We start from the raw sequence: 17,224 nt of genomic DNA, 5'->3' as shown, positions 1-17,224 counted from the left end.
CAGCCCTCGCTCGCCCGTACAGAGAATTAATAACGGCTCGACGTGCCCCGCGGCTCGTATGCCGCGCTTTCGTCGATCAAAAACGACCCACGAGTGTACCGAACAATTTTCACTCGAGCACCAACGAGTTCGGACCGGGACACCCGCCCCTAACAGCGCCTGCTGTTGCGAAACTAAAGAAAAAGAAATTCGCGGAAAAATTCGTCTAGAGACTCGCGGTCCGAGACCTACAAGTATAAATATCGAGAAGGAGAGACAAAGTTAAGAGTACTCGTAAAACTACTCTGTAAAATATACATTGTATACCGCAAAATGCATAATAAATACTTCGAATAGTAAACAGACGTTCTTTATTATACACGAAGCTACCCGGATCCTCTTAAACAATTCAATCCCCTCGTCGTATAACCTCACTAAACCGACGCATCTCGAATATATATAAATACGATTCCTATTACCTAACTAACTAATCTATGTACCTAGCAGTTCCCATACGGACCTTGGAGGTCCTAAACGATTCGAACGACCGATTCTCGCCGCGAAACTTTTCCCCAGGCAATCCCGAAGGAGAAGAAAGTTTCGGTCAGTAGGTGGAAAGCTGGCAGCAGAAGCGTTTCCCATCGTCTTTGAGCGATTTACTTCTGGAGGTCAGGCTCGCCCACGCAGCAGACTGCTGGTAGGGGGCGTGTCCGGTAGGCGTGGCGACGGAGTGGTAGGGTGGATCGAAGGTGGTGTCGTTCCCCCTCCGCGGGTCGCGCGTGATTTTTGCTCCCGGCTGCGAACGCACACGGACGCTCCTTCGCGTGCATGCACGCGGATCTTTCGTTTCTTCGGGGTGTGTGTTCCGCCGTGACGTTGCGCGCTCGGACACGGGTCACAGACAGTAGTAGACTTTGCCGGGTTTTCTTCTGTCGATCGCCGCGGCCAAACGATTTCTTATGCGTGTGTCCGCGGTCGAAACCGCGAGTCACCTGGGTTCTTCTATTCTCGCTGTTTTCTCCGCCTTTCTTTTACCAAGTGCGTCTCGTCGACGGCAGTCACGCGAGTGAAACTTTCCGCCTGGTGCTTCTCGTCTTCGTCTCTGGACGTCTCGGCGAGAGAGACTTAGTCGTCACCGCGCTTTTCTCTGTCGCAGGTGCCTCGACCGAAGGCTCGTTCGATCTTTTCCGTAACGTGCGGTGTTTGAACGTCTCTGGTTCTTTGGGGAATTGTTTTTAGAATCGAGTTAGGTGTACCAGGAAGAAGTGTAGCGCTCGAGGAGGTTCTTCCGTATCGTACATTCTAGATGGATTAACGGAGAAGGGATGAAATCGGTCATTGGTTCAGTGGTTGATCTGTTACGAGCTCTTGGGTGATCGAAAAGGAGTCGAAGCATGGTTGTTGGATCTCGTACGATCTCTAGTAATCACAGAAGCTTCGAATCAGACCGAGTATGACAGAGTTTACGTACAGTTCGAAGTGCGAAGTCGCATGGCAAAGGAGAGACTGATCTTCCTTGGGAATTCATGCCAACAATTTAAACTCATTTCGAGCTCGATCCGCTCGTCGTCCTTTCGATTCCGCGGCTTCGATAACCCGATCGATTAAATATCCGCAGGTATCTTACGTTCGGGGCGAATATCGCGAATTCCCCCGCGGCATGGACGGCAAAGGTATCCTGGGGTAGCAATTACCTCCCAGTGCGAGGGAGTCAAGTAGCAATATCTGGACCCGTTATCCGGTTCGGTTATCCCGGCTGGAATGCTTTGTGTCGCCGGCAATCTGCGTTTCTCTACCTGTTTGAATGGAGGTCTATGAGATCCGCGGCATGATTTCAAATGAAATCGACTCTTTGTCCTCCCCCGCCCCCGCCGCTACCCTCCCCACGCTCTCTCACTGTCTCTCTCGGGAGCCGGAAATTTCCAATTCAATGGCGGCGGGAAGCTGACGGAGAACGAGTCGACGGATCGTCGATGGGAATTGGATGTCTCGCGGAAAAGATGGGAAAAGATTCACGCCCGTGTTCCGTCCGGGGAATCGAACGATCCACCGATGTATCGGGGCAGGATCAGTGTTGCCAACCGATACGACACGATTGCCCCAGACGCAAGTTAAAAGTTGCAACTCGGGGATTCGAACCCTGGTCGTATCGTAGAATTTTGCTATGTACACTATGCACAGATTCCGAATAAAAGCTAAGCACGAACCACCTGTTTCAATTGATTAACTGGTCGATTAAGACTAGGTCAATTAAGACTAGGTCGATCAAGACTCAGCATCATGACTTTCTTATATTATTATGCATGAAAACGAAATTTAATTTGAATTAAATATCAAGCGAATTAATCGTCGTTCAATCAGGAACTAGGAACTTGGAAAATAATTGATGTTGTATAGTACGCGAGTTTAAGAAGCTCCTATAGATTGTAACGCGAGCCTATGAATGACGAATACATCAAGGTACCTACCCTGGCAACCCTTTGCAATGCATTAGGATCCAAGCAAGCCATCAACAGTGAAAGGAGGAAGACGACATTAGCATCCTGGCTAAGGAGACACCCTTGGCCTCGCGTTCGCGTCTTAGCTCGAAACAAGCCCCATGTTTTCGTCCTGGCCGTATTCATGAACAGGGGTCCGTCTGTTGGGGTGTGTTCGACTTCCTTTTCCTTCATGAATTTACAATCGACTGGAGGAATCGAGAAGACGGAGGCCTGCGCGTGCCATTCCGCGAATGATAGGAGGAAACGCTGGGAAGTGACTCCTAGACAAAACACCCAACAGTAATTTTCCATACAGTTTTATAATTTATGTTTTTAAGTATCACTTTTCCACGGTTCCCTTCGCGCCAGGTAACAACACAACACCCAAAACGCTACCTGATATATAGTTTACCATCTTTTTAACTCTTGTGAAATAATAATAACGCGGTCCACCCATCCTTGTACTGCACGCCGCGAAGCGCATCTTAACCTGAATGATCGCACGCGACAACACGATCTCGATGATTCTAAAGGGTTGGCTCGACATCCAAACAGTAGTTATAAATATAATACCATCTATTAAATTGTATTCCAAGCCTTGTCGAGTACTCGTCCACTGGCAGAGGAAGCGAAGGTCTTCGATGGAATTTCCTAAGCGAAATCATCAACTATAAATCATCATCTATAAATGCTATCTATGAATTTATACTCTAAGCTTGATCAAATCCTATCTTACAACCAAAGAAACCGAAGGTGTTTAAAGGCATCTCGACCGAAAGCCCCGACAGTAGCCATAAACGTAACCTACGAACTTATATTCGAAGCCTAGTGGAGAGCCTCAGCTTACTACCAAAGAAGCTTCCCCGTTCCTGGGGAACCCTTTGATCAAACCGCCCAAAGATAACCTAGCGTACCTTCGCTGGACCTCCTAGCCTAATTCCCCGTACGCGTAATACCGATAATAGATCGCCAGAGAACTGCGGGTAATCGTATCAAACGGCCAACAAACAAATCCGCCTGGTCTGGATAAGAACTGTTCTTCCCTCGAACAGCGGCGGCGGGGAGGAAGGGGAACAAAGAGAAAGAGAGAGTAGATCGGGGCGCGAGGGGAGGCTGGACGTAGACCGGGGGCCACGTGCTGCTGTCACTGGCACAGATTATATTATATAGGAATGGCAGCGAATAGGTGTAGATATAAGCGTCGAGCGGCAGTTAATAAATATGATAATGGCGGTCGAGGCGAGAGAAAGAGAGGGGTGTGTGGGGTGCGATATGGGATACCAGTGTATAAGAGTGACCACCAGAAGCGGAGGCCTGTCACCGTCAGGACCTCTCGTATGTCACGCGACCCACGCACACACGGACAGGGAAACGCGCGACACGCGACCGTCGACAGCCTCGAGTGCGAAACGCGTGCGATCGTTTTTTCCTTCTCGCTTTTCCTGTACCGAACCTAATCGAAAATACATGCACACCGGAGGAAAGGGTGGCAGGGTGCATGGATCCTGTTGGGACCGCGAAACTTGGAATCTATTAAATATGTAACGAATATCACACCCAGACTTCCCCTCTATATGTAGCACGATCTAACCATCAGATATGTAACCAAATGAATTGTAGTATTCGCGCTTCCCATACCCAACAAGAAGGAGTCAAATAAGAACACGAAACGTAGGATACGGGATCGGTCGCGTAGGTAAAGCGTAGGTCGACTGTGGATCCGAGGATCGTGGCTTCGAATCCCCGTGCCTTACTTTTTCGTTTAGACTCCTACAGAATCCTGTGTCCAGGACACAACAAGCTAGGAAACGCCAAGACTCTCCACCAACATTTAAAACTGCAACCTGCGTCGCACGATCTCCCTTCGAGCCATCGCCAGGAGTCACCCTTCCCCCCGTGCCCTCCATTAATCTCACTTCCGCGCAGAAGTCGGAAACAGTTTTTCCCCGACGTCGTGGCCTTCCCTTTCGACCCGTCTGCTCGCGATTCCCCCGCGGCACGCGTGTGTACCTGCGCCTCCCGGCAGCAATTAGTCACGGTGCTCTTGATAAATCGCTGGAATCCTAACCTCCCTCTCCCCCCCTCCCCCATCGGGGTTAAGTCTCCCTCGGCAAATCATCCAATAACATCCGCCCTGGTGGCGGCTCGCTCTACCTGCAGCGACCGGGCACCAAACCTTCACCTATCCAGAAGAGATCGGCTTACCTTAATAATCGCGGATCGCGTTCGCGTTCCACGGGGGTCACGGATGGGTTCGGAGAAGCTACCGGGCCAGGAGGCACGCGCCGAAGGGTGTTTCCATGGCACCTCGGGGAGCGTTCGTTACGCACCACGAGAAACAGCGAGAGAGATGTAATGAAACATTCTTAGGTTCGAGTACGCCCCGCTATGGAGACCGAAACGTTCTGCTGTCGGGGGAGGACAATTAATTCGAGGGAGAGACAATTAATTCGGGGGCAGGTGGCCGGTACCTTTGGTCGAGGCGAGACAGAACGCGACTTATGACGGTGACGGGGAATAATTGGTTTCCTTAACGCTTTATAAAGCAGAACTTTCTGGGCATTTTTAACCGACTTCGTTCATGTTTGTTGTGGATGAGCGTAGAAAGTTAGAAATATTTCCCGGTCCCTTTCTTGGTGGTAACGAGTACCAGTGACCTATAAGAAAGGGTCAAGGAGTCCACGACGTGTCTTAAACTTTCTGTGGTGGTTGTGTCTGTGAACCCTGGGCCTGCTAGTGGTCCACAGCACTGAGCAGGCCTGGTCTAGTGGCGACAGGAGGTGCCCACCGCGTTTCTATTGCAGAGGTCTATTAATGTATGCTTCGAATGGCTCTGAAAATGGTAGTATCGATGCTCGATCGATTTCAACATCTAAGGTATCCGAAGTATCATCTCTGGTATTATCCAAAATAGTTGATGGCCGGAGTCCTCGTGCTGGTTTTCCAAAAAATCGACGACGATGCACCAGAGGTGTTGCAACGGAGAATATATTAGCTACTTGCTACGACTGGTCTTGAAGACGCATTCTTCGGTTGCATGCAAAAATACTGTCTTCTCTGGAAAGTCCACGTCGATTTTTGGTAGGTTACAGGTCTGAATTTATCTGAATGGTCGAAAATGAAATAACGTGTATACATCTCTGATTCAATAATTCAATGTAATTAAATAAATATATATTTAAATCCGAACGTGCCTTTGAATTTCTCTTAAAAATTCCCACGAACTTTCTGAACAAGCTAATATTTCGAGTGATTCCTAAATTCAACGAAACATGAAACGAGTGCATGTAATTTTATATATTGTACATAAAAACTCCACGCATAAGGTAATTCGACCAGTCATTGATAGGTTCGGTGTTGATACTTGATTTACACGAAATATTAGGTGGACCAGAAAGCAACATCTTTCGCGTTAAATTCATAACAAATAACTATATAACATATTTTTATTTTCGATCAATTACGAAATCGTCCTCGTTATCAACAATCTCAGCCGATAAGTGATGAACAAGTATCGACATTCGAAGAAACGAATATTACTTTCTGGTCCCCTTAACGCTCACCGACACAACAGTAACACAAAATTGGCCTCGACGAACCCGAAGATGGTCGGTGAAACCCTGAAATAAGATTCCCCTGCTACATCCCGCGATTGTTTCGCGTTGGAGAGGCGTCGAGAAAACAGACGATCCTCCCGTTACGGGACGGACAATCGCGCCATCAGCCCTGATGACCCGACGAAACCCCGCAATCAGCGATTTCGGGCACTCGACGTGGCGTCAATCTCCCGTTCCATTCAGGTGCGTTCGATTCCTTTGTCCAGCGTTGGGGGAGGGGGAGGGGGAGTTTAGGATCGACGAGAGAAAAAGGGGGACCCGTTGCGCAGGAAGGTAGACGGGTACGCGGTCGAACGCCTTCGAACTGGCTGCGTGCACCTTTCGTTTTCGAATAAGTATCGTTTTATTAATATCTCTGTCGTTATTTACAAAACTTTGTAATAATCTCTAAATTTTCCTCACCGTCACACGCTACTCGCTATTCGTCAATCGATTATACCTTGACGCTTGTACCTGTATACCTGTGTATATGTGTGTGTGTGTGCGTGTACATGTGTCCGTGTTTAATTCGTGTTTTACATTAATTGTCGATAATGCTCGAGCTTGTTTTTTTTGTTTTTTTCTTTTCGTTTTCGCTAAATTCGTTTACAGTAGAATGCGAACGCCCGGGCTCGTCGAAGCTTCATCGGGTCGTGAACGCGCCCGAGAAGAATTCCTCGTGTTCACGTCTCGTCGCGACGTAGCTCGGCCGCGACGTTCGCGCGCGCACGCCTATAGACCACCGCCGCAACACATTCTATTTACACCGTCGGATTCGCACCTGTGACCTCGTTATCACAGCGCGCGATACGCGCGCTAAAAAAAAAGAAGAGACATAAGAAGAAGAAGAAGAAGAAGAGAAAAAAAAACGAAGAAAGAAAACGCTCTTTTCTCTCCGGTTTCCCGCGGAGGCGGGAGGCTCCCATTCTTCCTCTAGCCGCGTCGACCGCGGAAAGAGCCGCCCGATCGATCCTCTTCTTCTATCCAGCGAGCGGGTAACCGCGTCACGATTTTTCCTTTTTACTCTTTCTGTTTTTTTTTTCTTTTTTTATTTCCAAGAGCTCGCGACGCAACCCCAACCGCGAGACGCCCGTAATATACACCGCTCCTCCGACTATGTACACACACGCGTGGCTCGACTCGCGTCCGCTTGAAACGCGACACGATTCCGCGCGGAAACGCCCTGCGCGCGATGCTAGGTTCAATGGAACGAAACCGGCTGGCGGCGGTCGATTAATCCGTTTCGACTGTTTCGCTGCCGTGACGGCGAAGTCACGCCGCCTTCTCTTTCGCTTCCCCTCGTTTCTAGCCGGTGAAATCGCGGCACCGCTTCCAGGGAAACGCTGGCTGGCTCGTGGTTTCGCCTCGACGGCTGATTGGTCGACTCCCTCGCGCTGGCTCGCGCGGCACAGATATCCTGGCCCGCTGCAAGAATCTGGCCAGACGTCGTTGTCGGCGAAATCGACGAAGGATAAGGACGAGACGATGGAAACGATCTTCGTAGGGTACTGTCGGAACGGATGGCGGGAGCCGCGAGCTAGGTCGAATGGGTCTTTGTGCGCTCGGTGGAAAGGGTACAGGTGAGCTTCCCGGGGGGATTGTTTTGGGAGGGGGGACGTGGAGACGATGGGGAGGTTTGGTGGAAGGTGAGAGTTGAGATATTTGGGGGGGGGGGGCGGTGCTGAGAGTTAAGACTCTAGGAGTCAAGATTGTAGAAGTTGGGGACCTAGAAGTTAGAAGCCTAGGAGTCAAGACTCTAGGTGTCGAGACTCTGGGAATCAAGATCCAAAGTCAAAAACCTAGAAGTTAGGAGCCTAGGAGTCAAGATTCTAGAAGTCAAGATTTTACAAGTCAAGATTTTAGAAGTCAAGATTCTAGGAGTCAAGATTCTAGGAGTCAAGATTCTAGGAGTCAAGATTCTAGGAGTCAAGATCCTAGAAGTTAGGAGCCTAGGAATCAAGACTCTAGAAGTCAAGATTCTAGGAGTCAAGATCCTAGAAGTTAGGAGCCTAGGAATCAAGACTCTAGAAGTCAAGATTCTAGAAGTCAAGATTCTAGGAGTCAAGATTCTAGGAGTCAAGATTCCAGGAGTCAAGATCCTAGGAATGAAAATCCTAAGAGTTAGGAGCCTAGGAATCAAAACTCTAGGAGTCAAGATCCTTTGAGTCAAGACTCTAGAAGTCAAAACTCCAGAATTCAAAACTCTAGAAATCAAAACTCTAGAAATCAAAACTCTAGAAGTCAAGATCCTAGAATTTAGGGGCCTAGAAGTAAAAATCCTGGAATTTAGAAGCCTAGAGATCAAGACTCTGCGTATCAAGATCCTAAGAGTCAAGATCCCAAGACTCAGAATCCCAAGAATGAAAATCCTGTGACTCAGGATCCTAAAAGTAAAAATTCCAGAAATCAAAATCAACTTTGGATAGTGCACGTCGAGTAGCAGTACTTGCGACCTAGGCTTCCCTAGTATTCCCCGTTGGTTCTTCCACCGAATGCGCAAAGTCGCAGTTATCGTCTGCTCGTGGCTGTTCGTGTGGTCCGATATATATATGGCAGTTCTTGCAGGCACAGATGGAACACTTGGGTGTGCGCAGAGTTAAGGCCTTCGATAAATTAACACGTGTGGAGTATCCTGAGAATGGGGTCCGACCAGAGGCCTCTATCTTCGTCAGAAAAAATGAAATATACATGTCGAATCGAGTAACCTCCTCCTTTTCGAGGTCGGTTAAAAGCATAGTACGATTGACTAGATCAACGAGTAAAGGAAGCTCAACGATAGATTTGAGTTGTACCAAGATCGAAAGCAAAATACACATGACAAGTCCCTGTAATTGATATTAACTGAGGCTTGAAGCCGTTTTGAACATCCTTTGGGTAGCTTCTTCAGGGGTCAAATAGCCCCTGGTATTTCGCAATTAATCTTGTTAGAGTCTCACTCGACCCTTGAAGAAACTTTATTTTAATTTCTGTCCTAATAAACTTACTCATCAACTAGATAATAAAGCTCCTCTACTTCCTCTGATTCAAAAGAACCATTATCACGGTACTCCACCTGTACTGAGACAAATCCCGAGTATCTGCTCGCAGGCAGTTTCCTTGGACTAGCTCTCTGAATGATTAGTCCAAGCCGATGCTCGAGAATATTTCGGCGTTAGGGTATCGAAAGTCGCCCAAGCATCGCGCAAGCATCGAGCATTAACATGGCTGGACGATCCAGGGTTTTAAATCGCGTAACCAATCGGGGGCTAACTCCGAGCAGTCTAAACTCGCGTTTCTTCCATCGAGTTTCCGGAACACGTAACGAGGACCTGACCCCTGGAAGTTCCACTAACGAGGATGAACCACCAAACTCGGTGGGGAATACTTTAATCTCGACGTTCGTAATTATAGAGGATACCCTTCTCTATCCTTAAGTGCCTCGATCGATCAGGGTTGGAGAATCTATTCCGAGTCAGATTTCAAAATGGTTGTGGCATTCCTATTCTAGGAGCTAGGAGTCTAGGTGGCAAGACTGTAGGAGTCAAGATTCTAGGAGTCAAGATCTTGGGAGTTAGGAGGCTAGAAGTCAAGACTCTAGGAGTCAAGACCGTAGGAGTCGAGACTCTAGAAGTCAAAACTCTAGGATTCGAAACTTTTAGGAGTGAAAATTCTAGAAGTCAAGATCCTGGAATTAGGAGGCTAGAAGTCAAGACTCTAGGAGTCAAGACCGTAGGAGTCAAGACTCTAGAAGTCAAAACTCTAGGATTCGAAACTTTTAGGAGTCAAAATTCTAGAAGTCAAGATCCTGGAGTTAGGAGGCTAGAAGTCAAGACTGTAGGAGTCAAGACCGTAGGAGTCAAGACTCTAGAAGTCAAAACTCTAGGATTCGAAACTTTTAGGAGTGAAAATTCTAGAAGTCAAGATCCCGGAATTAGGAGCCTAGAAGTCAAGACTCTACAAGTCAAAGTTCAAGGAGTCAAGATCCTAGTATTTAGTATCCTAGAATTCAAGATCCTAGAAGTCAATATCCTACGAGATCCTTAGCTTCTCTGATTTCTATCTCCCCGTTTCTCGAATCGAATCACGTACGGTCCATGTTAGCCCCCGACGGACGTAAACGCCAACAGGTTCCCCGGTTCGCCTAAAATTCAAATCCCAGAGGGTGATAGTCCTCGACGGAAGGCATTGTTGCAGCGGCTCGCAACACTGTCGCTCAGGATCGGGTGACGCTTTTGGTGAAACCGAGTCACGCGATCGAACACGCCGGTGTACGGTTTCTCGCAATTGAAATCGGCGCGTTTCGAGTGGCGCGGACAGATTATTCGCGCGCCTGCAATCCGCTTTGACGTTTCGTTGCACCTCCACCCACGCCAGTTCCCAGCACAGAGAATCTGTGTACGCGTAGCGAGCTCTATCGCTCCATTTTGTTACCGATTAGCTCGCGGAGAGGTGCCCTTAATTCTTCGAGGAGGACGCGAGCTGAGATCTTGGAGATCCTAGGAATGATCTTCGATAGATCTCTGGAAGAAAGATACCTGAGCTCGACCAGAGAATATCTTAGGATCGAGAGAGATCCTAGAACGATGTTTGATACGTTAATAAAGGTAGGATATCTCAGCTTGATCTGAAGATATTTTGGGGTCAAGAAAGATCCTAGAATCCTAGAATAATAATCTTTCTTTTGATTTTTAGATAGAGGCTGCCTTGCTCTGAAAATATCTCGAGATCCAAAGAGATCCTAGGATCTATCTTTGATAGGTATTTAAAGGCAGGATATCTGAGTTTGACCCGAGGATATCTCGGAATCGACTCGGTCGCTTCCTGAAGAATTAAGAACTCCGATCTCCTCGCTTTCGAGTCGTGCAGCCTCCGAGTCTAGCTTATCCTATCGAGAATCGTCCCTTGCATTCGCGCTCAAGGTTCGCAAACTCGCGATCGATCGCCGCCACGCGAACCAGCGAGAGTCACGACGAATCAGGGAGCCCGGACGACTCCTGGCTGGCGTCGGAAACGAAGCGTCGCGAACGACGAACTATACAGTAATGTCTCCGTAACTCCACAAATCTGTCTACGATAAATGCGCAGAAACAAGCCCCACCGCTGTGGGGTATACCTCTTGGAAGATCGTAGAGTTCGACATGCTCTGCATTTTCGCTACGTCCTCTTCTTTATTCGCTGTCCTTCTCTACGTTCGAAGCTCGTCGGCAAACATCGGAGAATACACGAACTCTGCGATAACTGCACTAGGTCGGTCCCGAGCTTGCGTAGTTATGGAGACTTTACTATAGCGATGGATTATTCGTTTCGTTGCAAACGAGTCTTACACGCCGTATACAAAGGTTTCGATCACCTTTTAAGGTGATGTATCTCCGATCGCGAGATTCGAATCGCCCCTAGCAAGAATCGAAGCCTGAAGAAGCTCGAGGCACCTCTCGCGGTGTATTAATAAATCCTCGGTTGGCATCGAACACCTAAAAGTCGCGTCCCTTCTCGAAGGGACCGGCTCGAACGATATAAGTACTTTACACAGAGGCGATCGCGTTCGACCGATGCCCGAAGCGATTCGAATCCACGCGAGAGACTCGCGCGCTATAATCACTGTCCTCGAGTAACCGTCCCGCGGTCTAACGCGCACCAAGTCCGCGCAGGGCCCTCGAGACTCTAACGGATGTCCCTATCGCCTTCTAGCGATTCCTCGTTCTCCTCTCGAGGATAATTCCTCTCCTCGAGGTTCCGCGCCCCCTCTATGGGGGGTACAATTCACACCGTAATCGTCCACTACAGTTCGTCGCCGAGGAGGGACGGTCTCCAGCGGTGCGGACGTCGAGCACACCCGCGTTCCTCCGTCGAAAGGACAGTGGGCTCCGTTACTCCTCCGTTGCTCCTAGCGGAGTCCGTTCGCGGTACTCTTTCTAGGGGCTGTCCTCTATGGGGTACCAGGCAGCTGGACCAGCGACGGAGGGGTTCGTCCCCACCGTCGATGGCATGTACTACCAGGCCCGACCTTGGAACGGCAGGTACGCGCCGCACTGCGGCTGCTGTTGCTGCTGCATGCTCTGCTGCGCCCCTGTCCTCGTGTACGAGCAGTGCTGGAGGCTCTGGCTGGACGTCATCACGTGGCTCACGCCGACCACGGAGTGATGGGACACCGAGGAGGCGGCGTGATGGGACCCGTGAGGGCTCGACGCCGCCGTCATGTGCGGGGCAGGACTCGCCAACGCCGCGCTAGGACCTCCGCGGCTACCTTCGTTCCCGCCACCGCCGCCGCTTCCGCAAGGCTTGCCGTCCTTCACCAGCACCGGCACCGCCACTCGACGCGGCGAACTCACGCTCTGAAACAGAAACGGGCCAGTGGTCAGTTGGGGATGCTTGGTTTCAGGGGTGGATTTCAGAGACGCGATGCTGTGTTCGAGGTTCGAAAGATTTTTGCGAGAGCTGTGCTTTGGGATGGGTTGGTTAGGGATGGAAATTGGAGTGTACTCTCCTAGTTTCGGCCATAAATGGTCTCGTTTCCTTCTTTGGAAAAATGTTCAAAAGGGTCAACTCCTGTTTAGACAACTGCCTCGCATCACCAATCGAAGCGACTATACTTAAAATGCAAAGGAAAGTTACGGCCGCGCGGGTTTAACAAAGACAATTCCGACAGATTAAATTCATCTCCTCCGGGTTCGCCATTATCAAAATTTTCTGTATATCGTGGACTCCTTCTTTCCCGACCCCGGTAGCCCGCCACAAGATCAAAAAGAAAGTTACTCCCACTTTACCCCTGAACAAGTATACCTCGCAACGAAAAACCCGTCGTATCGTTAGAGCCGGCACTCGAAACCCGCGTCTCCGACATCTCTAACGTCTCTAAAGGTTGCGTCACCGCAAGCAAGTTTTCCAATTCCTCCCGGGACGGGAACTTTCGCTGAAGGCTGACATCATCGTCTCCTCGGTGGCCTAGTCTACCCGGTTCGAGTATGTAAACCCAGGACCCGTGCGCGCGTTGTACCGGGTCGGTCTGGAAGACGTGGGACGACCCGGTGGTTCGCCAGGCGGGCTTCTGTGTTCCGAGCAAACACGCGGCCCTGGCATGCAACGGGTACTTAACCCGCGCGATACCTCGCGATCAGGCGCACCAGTCTTGGCCTCTCTAACTGACGGGGACTCTCATTACGAATAAACAGTACCAGCTACCGTGGACCAGGTCCCTCTGTCGGTCGCGTCAACACGGACCGTTCCCTTCCACGGCCAGCTCCGTCTCTCTTTCTTCTAGGGACTCGTCCGCGTAGAGACCCCACGGCATGCCAAACAGAAGCCGAAGCAAGCGGACGGAGTACCTGCCGGGACGACCACTCAGCTGTATCAACATTCGGTACACGACATTCCTCTTCGATCGCCGCGCCAGCGACGCTTTAATAATATAATCGCGCTTCGAAATAACGCCTCGACGAGAAACTAGCCCGATGCTGCTCGCTTTCTCGTCTGCTTTGCAAAAGAATCGGACTCCCATCTTGATCCATCGCGTAGGACGCGTTTTGGTATTTTTTTAACATCGTAACGTTGGCAGTAGGCTTGTAAAGAAATTCGTTGCGAAATCCTTCGACTCGAGGAAATTTTATTCGTGGTTGTTGGTCTTGCGGACACTTTTTCAGACGAACGCAAAAATATTTGTCGCGATACTAAATCGAATGACGCATGAAACGATTCTATGTAAGAACTGGTCGTGGTAGCTTCGGTATGCAGTCGGTGCCATAAATATAAGAAAATATAAATAAAGAAAATGTAAAATGTAAAATGTAAAAATGTAAAAATGTAAATAAAACAAGTTTGATGTTTCCCAATGAATTTTTCATTATAAACATTTCTTACGATAGAATTCTTGTAATAAAAACAGATGGTGTGAATATCTATATAACTGACTATAAGCACACCGATGCACTGACTCGTCTCGAAAAAACTGTCGGCAACAATTTTCTCTTCCAAGGAAAGAGTATATATCTACGTATAATCTGTTCGTCTCGCGTCTCTCGGCGTAGGGGAAAGCTCTGCGTAAATATGTTTCCCGAGAATCCAATCACGGCAACATTGAGCCTCATTATGCGTCGGTGGTCGCCGCTCAATATACACGGTGCTACTCCGTTCCTAAGCACGGCCATTTTCGCCGGAAATCGCTTAACGCGCGTTTCAAGTGGCTAAAGTGGCGTGACGCGTGACGCGCGCGCCGACCGTCATGCGTTTAGCGTAATCGTCACTTTGTCAGCGTGAAGTGCACGGCATGCCTGCACTTATGTTCGCGGTCGCGGCCTGCACCCGGTAAGTTCGTGTCGGCCACTCAAATCGAATCGCCGCTCTGCGCTCCTACCCCCGCGACTCTGGTCGCTTTCCTTCGCGGTTCGGTATAAGGATTCGGTATGATTCTACGTTTTTTCAGAGGTAGATTTTTGCGCGGAGGTGAGATGGAATGGAGGGTTCGTATGAGGTACTACTAGGTCTCGGAGGAACTGTGGATGTTGTAGGGTGATGGCGGTAGTAGCAGCTTGAGGTTAGTTGCATCTAGGCAATCTCTATAAAGATAGACTTTCGAATCAAATCGTAGATCTGAGCTTCTATCGTGTACTCTTAATAATTAGTAACAAATTCCGGCTTTTATCTTCCCTCGAAAAAATTGAAGACCCCAGAGAGAGAGAGAGGCCAAAGACTCTCTCTCCAGCTGACTCGAGTTTAAAGGCGTCGTTGGCGAAGAGCATTTATTTCCTTTAATATATCGCGGCTAGGGAAACGAGGCCAGAGAGATATTCGCGAAATAAATTGTACTTGAAGCGTCTCCGTGGTGGTCGCGGCGCTCCTAGAAGCGAGCTGCAAGCGCATCGGGTATCCAAATGCGCCGCGCGACTTCCGCGCGAATGCATCATCTCCCGTGGAAAAACACTCGTCGTAGTCGCGCTCGGAAATTGATGTAATTAACTAAAAGCTGGGCGGCGGAGTTGCCCCCCTCCCCCTTCCGGTTTCCCGTCGTCCGCGTCTCTTTCTTTACAGAAGCCTCGGCCGAACAAAGAACGCCGAGAAGAGATATTAAAAGATTTCTGCCGGGACCTCTCGTTTCCGCGACGGATGGAATTCAATGGGCACCCGTAAACGAGGAAGTGCTTTTCCTTTTTTTCTTCTTCTTCGTTTTTTTTTTTTTTTTTAAATCTAATAACCGATGTTCCGCCGCGAGTGTAATTACATTAGGCGGTCTCTCGATAACCGTCAAACAGCGCTCGCGAAGGGAAAAACCGGGCCACGGGGGATTTCCCTCGCGCTATTTTACTTTTAATTCGCGCTCGTCGTAATCAATCTGGACTTTTCCGCGCGGATGCGCTTTCCCGTTCGTTGGATTCTTTTAACGATTCGAACCGCCCTCGGGCCGCTGCCAGACGATAATTTCACACACGGATTTAGGTTAAGCTCGCGCGACCTCGCGCGAAGCGTCATGGCGGCACGGCGGTTTCCCGTTTGCTGCTACTTTCTCGTTTAATAAGGGAGAAACTTGGGCTGTCGAGGTGCAAAGAACGCGGAGAAATGTTCCGGAGTCGTGCTCGGGGAATTTTTGTCTGGGGAAACTTGTCGCTGAACCTTGTCTCAAAGACATTTCGATCGAGTGCGGGAATATTTCTCGCGATACGGAATTCTATGACACGCGAAACAAGTACCCTACAATCTACGTAATATTCGTCCCCCTTACATGAAGCCCTTGCAACTATTTAACACGCGTTCATCGCCACGTTACATGAAGAACTAAGCAAATTAATTCTGAAAGTGAAGCGTCACCGAAAATGAATTTAAATGAAACTTGCTCGAGTCCCAATGAAATTACAAAAATACCAGAATAAATGTTTGATCGTGTAGTTTACAATAGTCTGTGAATATAATTTAATCACAGCAGAAATTATCGAGAGTATCGATCTGGCAGTCAACGTGTTAATAATATGTCCGAAGGGTACCGCGACTTTCTTTCTCTTTTCACCTGTACTACGACCCTCCTACTCTATCTATCTCTATCTCTATCCCCCATGGTGATTATCGCCTGTCCCAACGAAAGGCCAAGATGTCGCCATCGTCGCGTCCGATCTCGATTCGCGACTCGAGGCTCGAATCGTCGACAGATCGACGTCTCGCGTCTCACGTGGGGAGAGAGGGAGAGGTTAATCGATATCAATACTAGTATTGGTAACCCCGATTCGCGTCCAGGTGTTGTGCATGACTGTACTCACGGCAAGATGGCGACCGGTCCTCGAGCACCCGTTTCCGCGCTCCCCTGCAGGATACCTCCACCCCCCCTCACCATGCCACTTTCTCTCTCTCTCTCTCTCCTCCCTTCTCTCTCCCTAAAACTCCGGTCTCTCGCTCTTTCTCTCTCTCCTTCTCGCACCGGGCTCTCGCTCTCCCCGCCTTTCGTCTTTCCCTCCGTCCTTTTCCCGTGTTCGCTCGCTCGCGCCGCCACTTGAAATTTTTTTTACCGCCGCGAGGGGAGGAAATGGAATAAAACGAAAGAAAGGGGGGGGGAGGGGGGAGAGAGAGGAAAAAAGAGAGAAAAAATCCCGAGCTCCCCGGCTGCCAACCCGTCGTCTACGTCGACGTCGGGCGTCGAGGTTGCCCCGTCGTCCCGATGCTTCGAAGAGACGATTAATTCTAACGGGTCGATCGCTGTCGGCGGAATCTAGGGAAATCTGGAGGATTCTTTACGGTTCGGTTGGGACGTCTCCACGGGACTCTGCGAGACTCCCTCTGGTCTCCGTGGATTCAAAACGAAGTCGAGAAGTCGTTCCGGGATCGATTTGGGCGCGAAAGAATGTCGAGTGGGACTCGGCGAAGGAACACCCCGAGATAAAAACTAACGTCGAGTCACGCTCGATACAGAGGTGCAAAGGGTTAAACCAGTTCTCTGAATCCTAAATCAAATATCCCGGGATCCAGAGACGGGTAAAATCCTAGGCTTCGAATAGATCCGAAGTCAGCCGATGCGTTTGTCTCGTTTCCTTTTTCGAACATTTTCCAAAGAAGGAAACGAGACGAACGCATCGGCAAACTTGAAATTTATTCGACGCCTAGGGTTTTTTGCCCGTCTCTCCCTAGGATCCCTGAGAATCACCCTCCCCTCTAAATAACGTAACACCACCAAAATCTCGTCTCTGCCTTCCAGAATCACCCATAGCGCCAAAGATT

General features: G+C 49.3%; 1 protein-coding gene across 2 annotated transcripts in view; it reads right to left on the bottom strand.

The window, feature by feature from the left end:
• Positions 1-7,985: 7,985 nt before the first annotated feature.
• LOC128880439 (homeobox protein Nkx-2.4) overlaps positions 7,986-17,224 on the bottom strand; it is a 42,679-nt gene continuing 33,440 nt past the window's right edge. For both annotated transcript variants that reach the window (XM_054130534.1, XM_054130535.1), the window contains one exon: positions 7,986-12,366. In XM_054130534.1, coding sequence (XP_053986509.1) covers positions 12,025-12,366 — 342 coding nt within the window. In that variant the 3' untranslated portion in view covers positions 7,986-12,024. The remainder of the gene's footprint in view (positions 12,367-17,224) is intronic.

The sequence above is a fragment of the Hylaeus volcanicus genome, chromosome 7, assembly GCF_026283585.1.
Source record: "Hylaeus volcanicus isolate JK05 chromosome 7, UHH_iyHylVolc1.0_haploid, whole genome shotgun sequence".
NCBI lineage: Eukaryota > Metazoa > Arthropoda > Insecta > Hymenoptera > Colletidae > Hylaeus > Hylaeus volcanicus.
The sequence above is the reverse complement of the archived record's forward strand: the minus strand, read 5'-3'. Positions and strand labels throughout refer to the sequence as shown.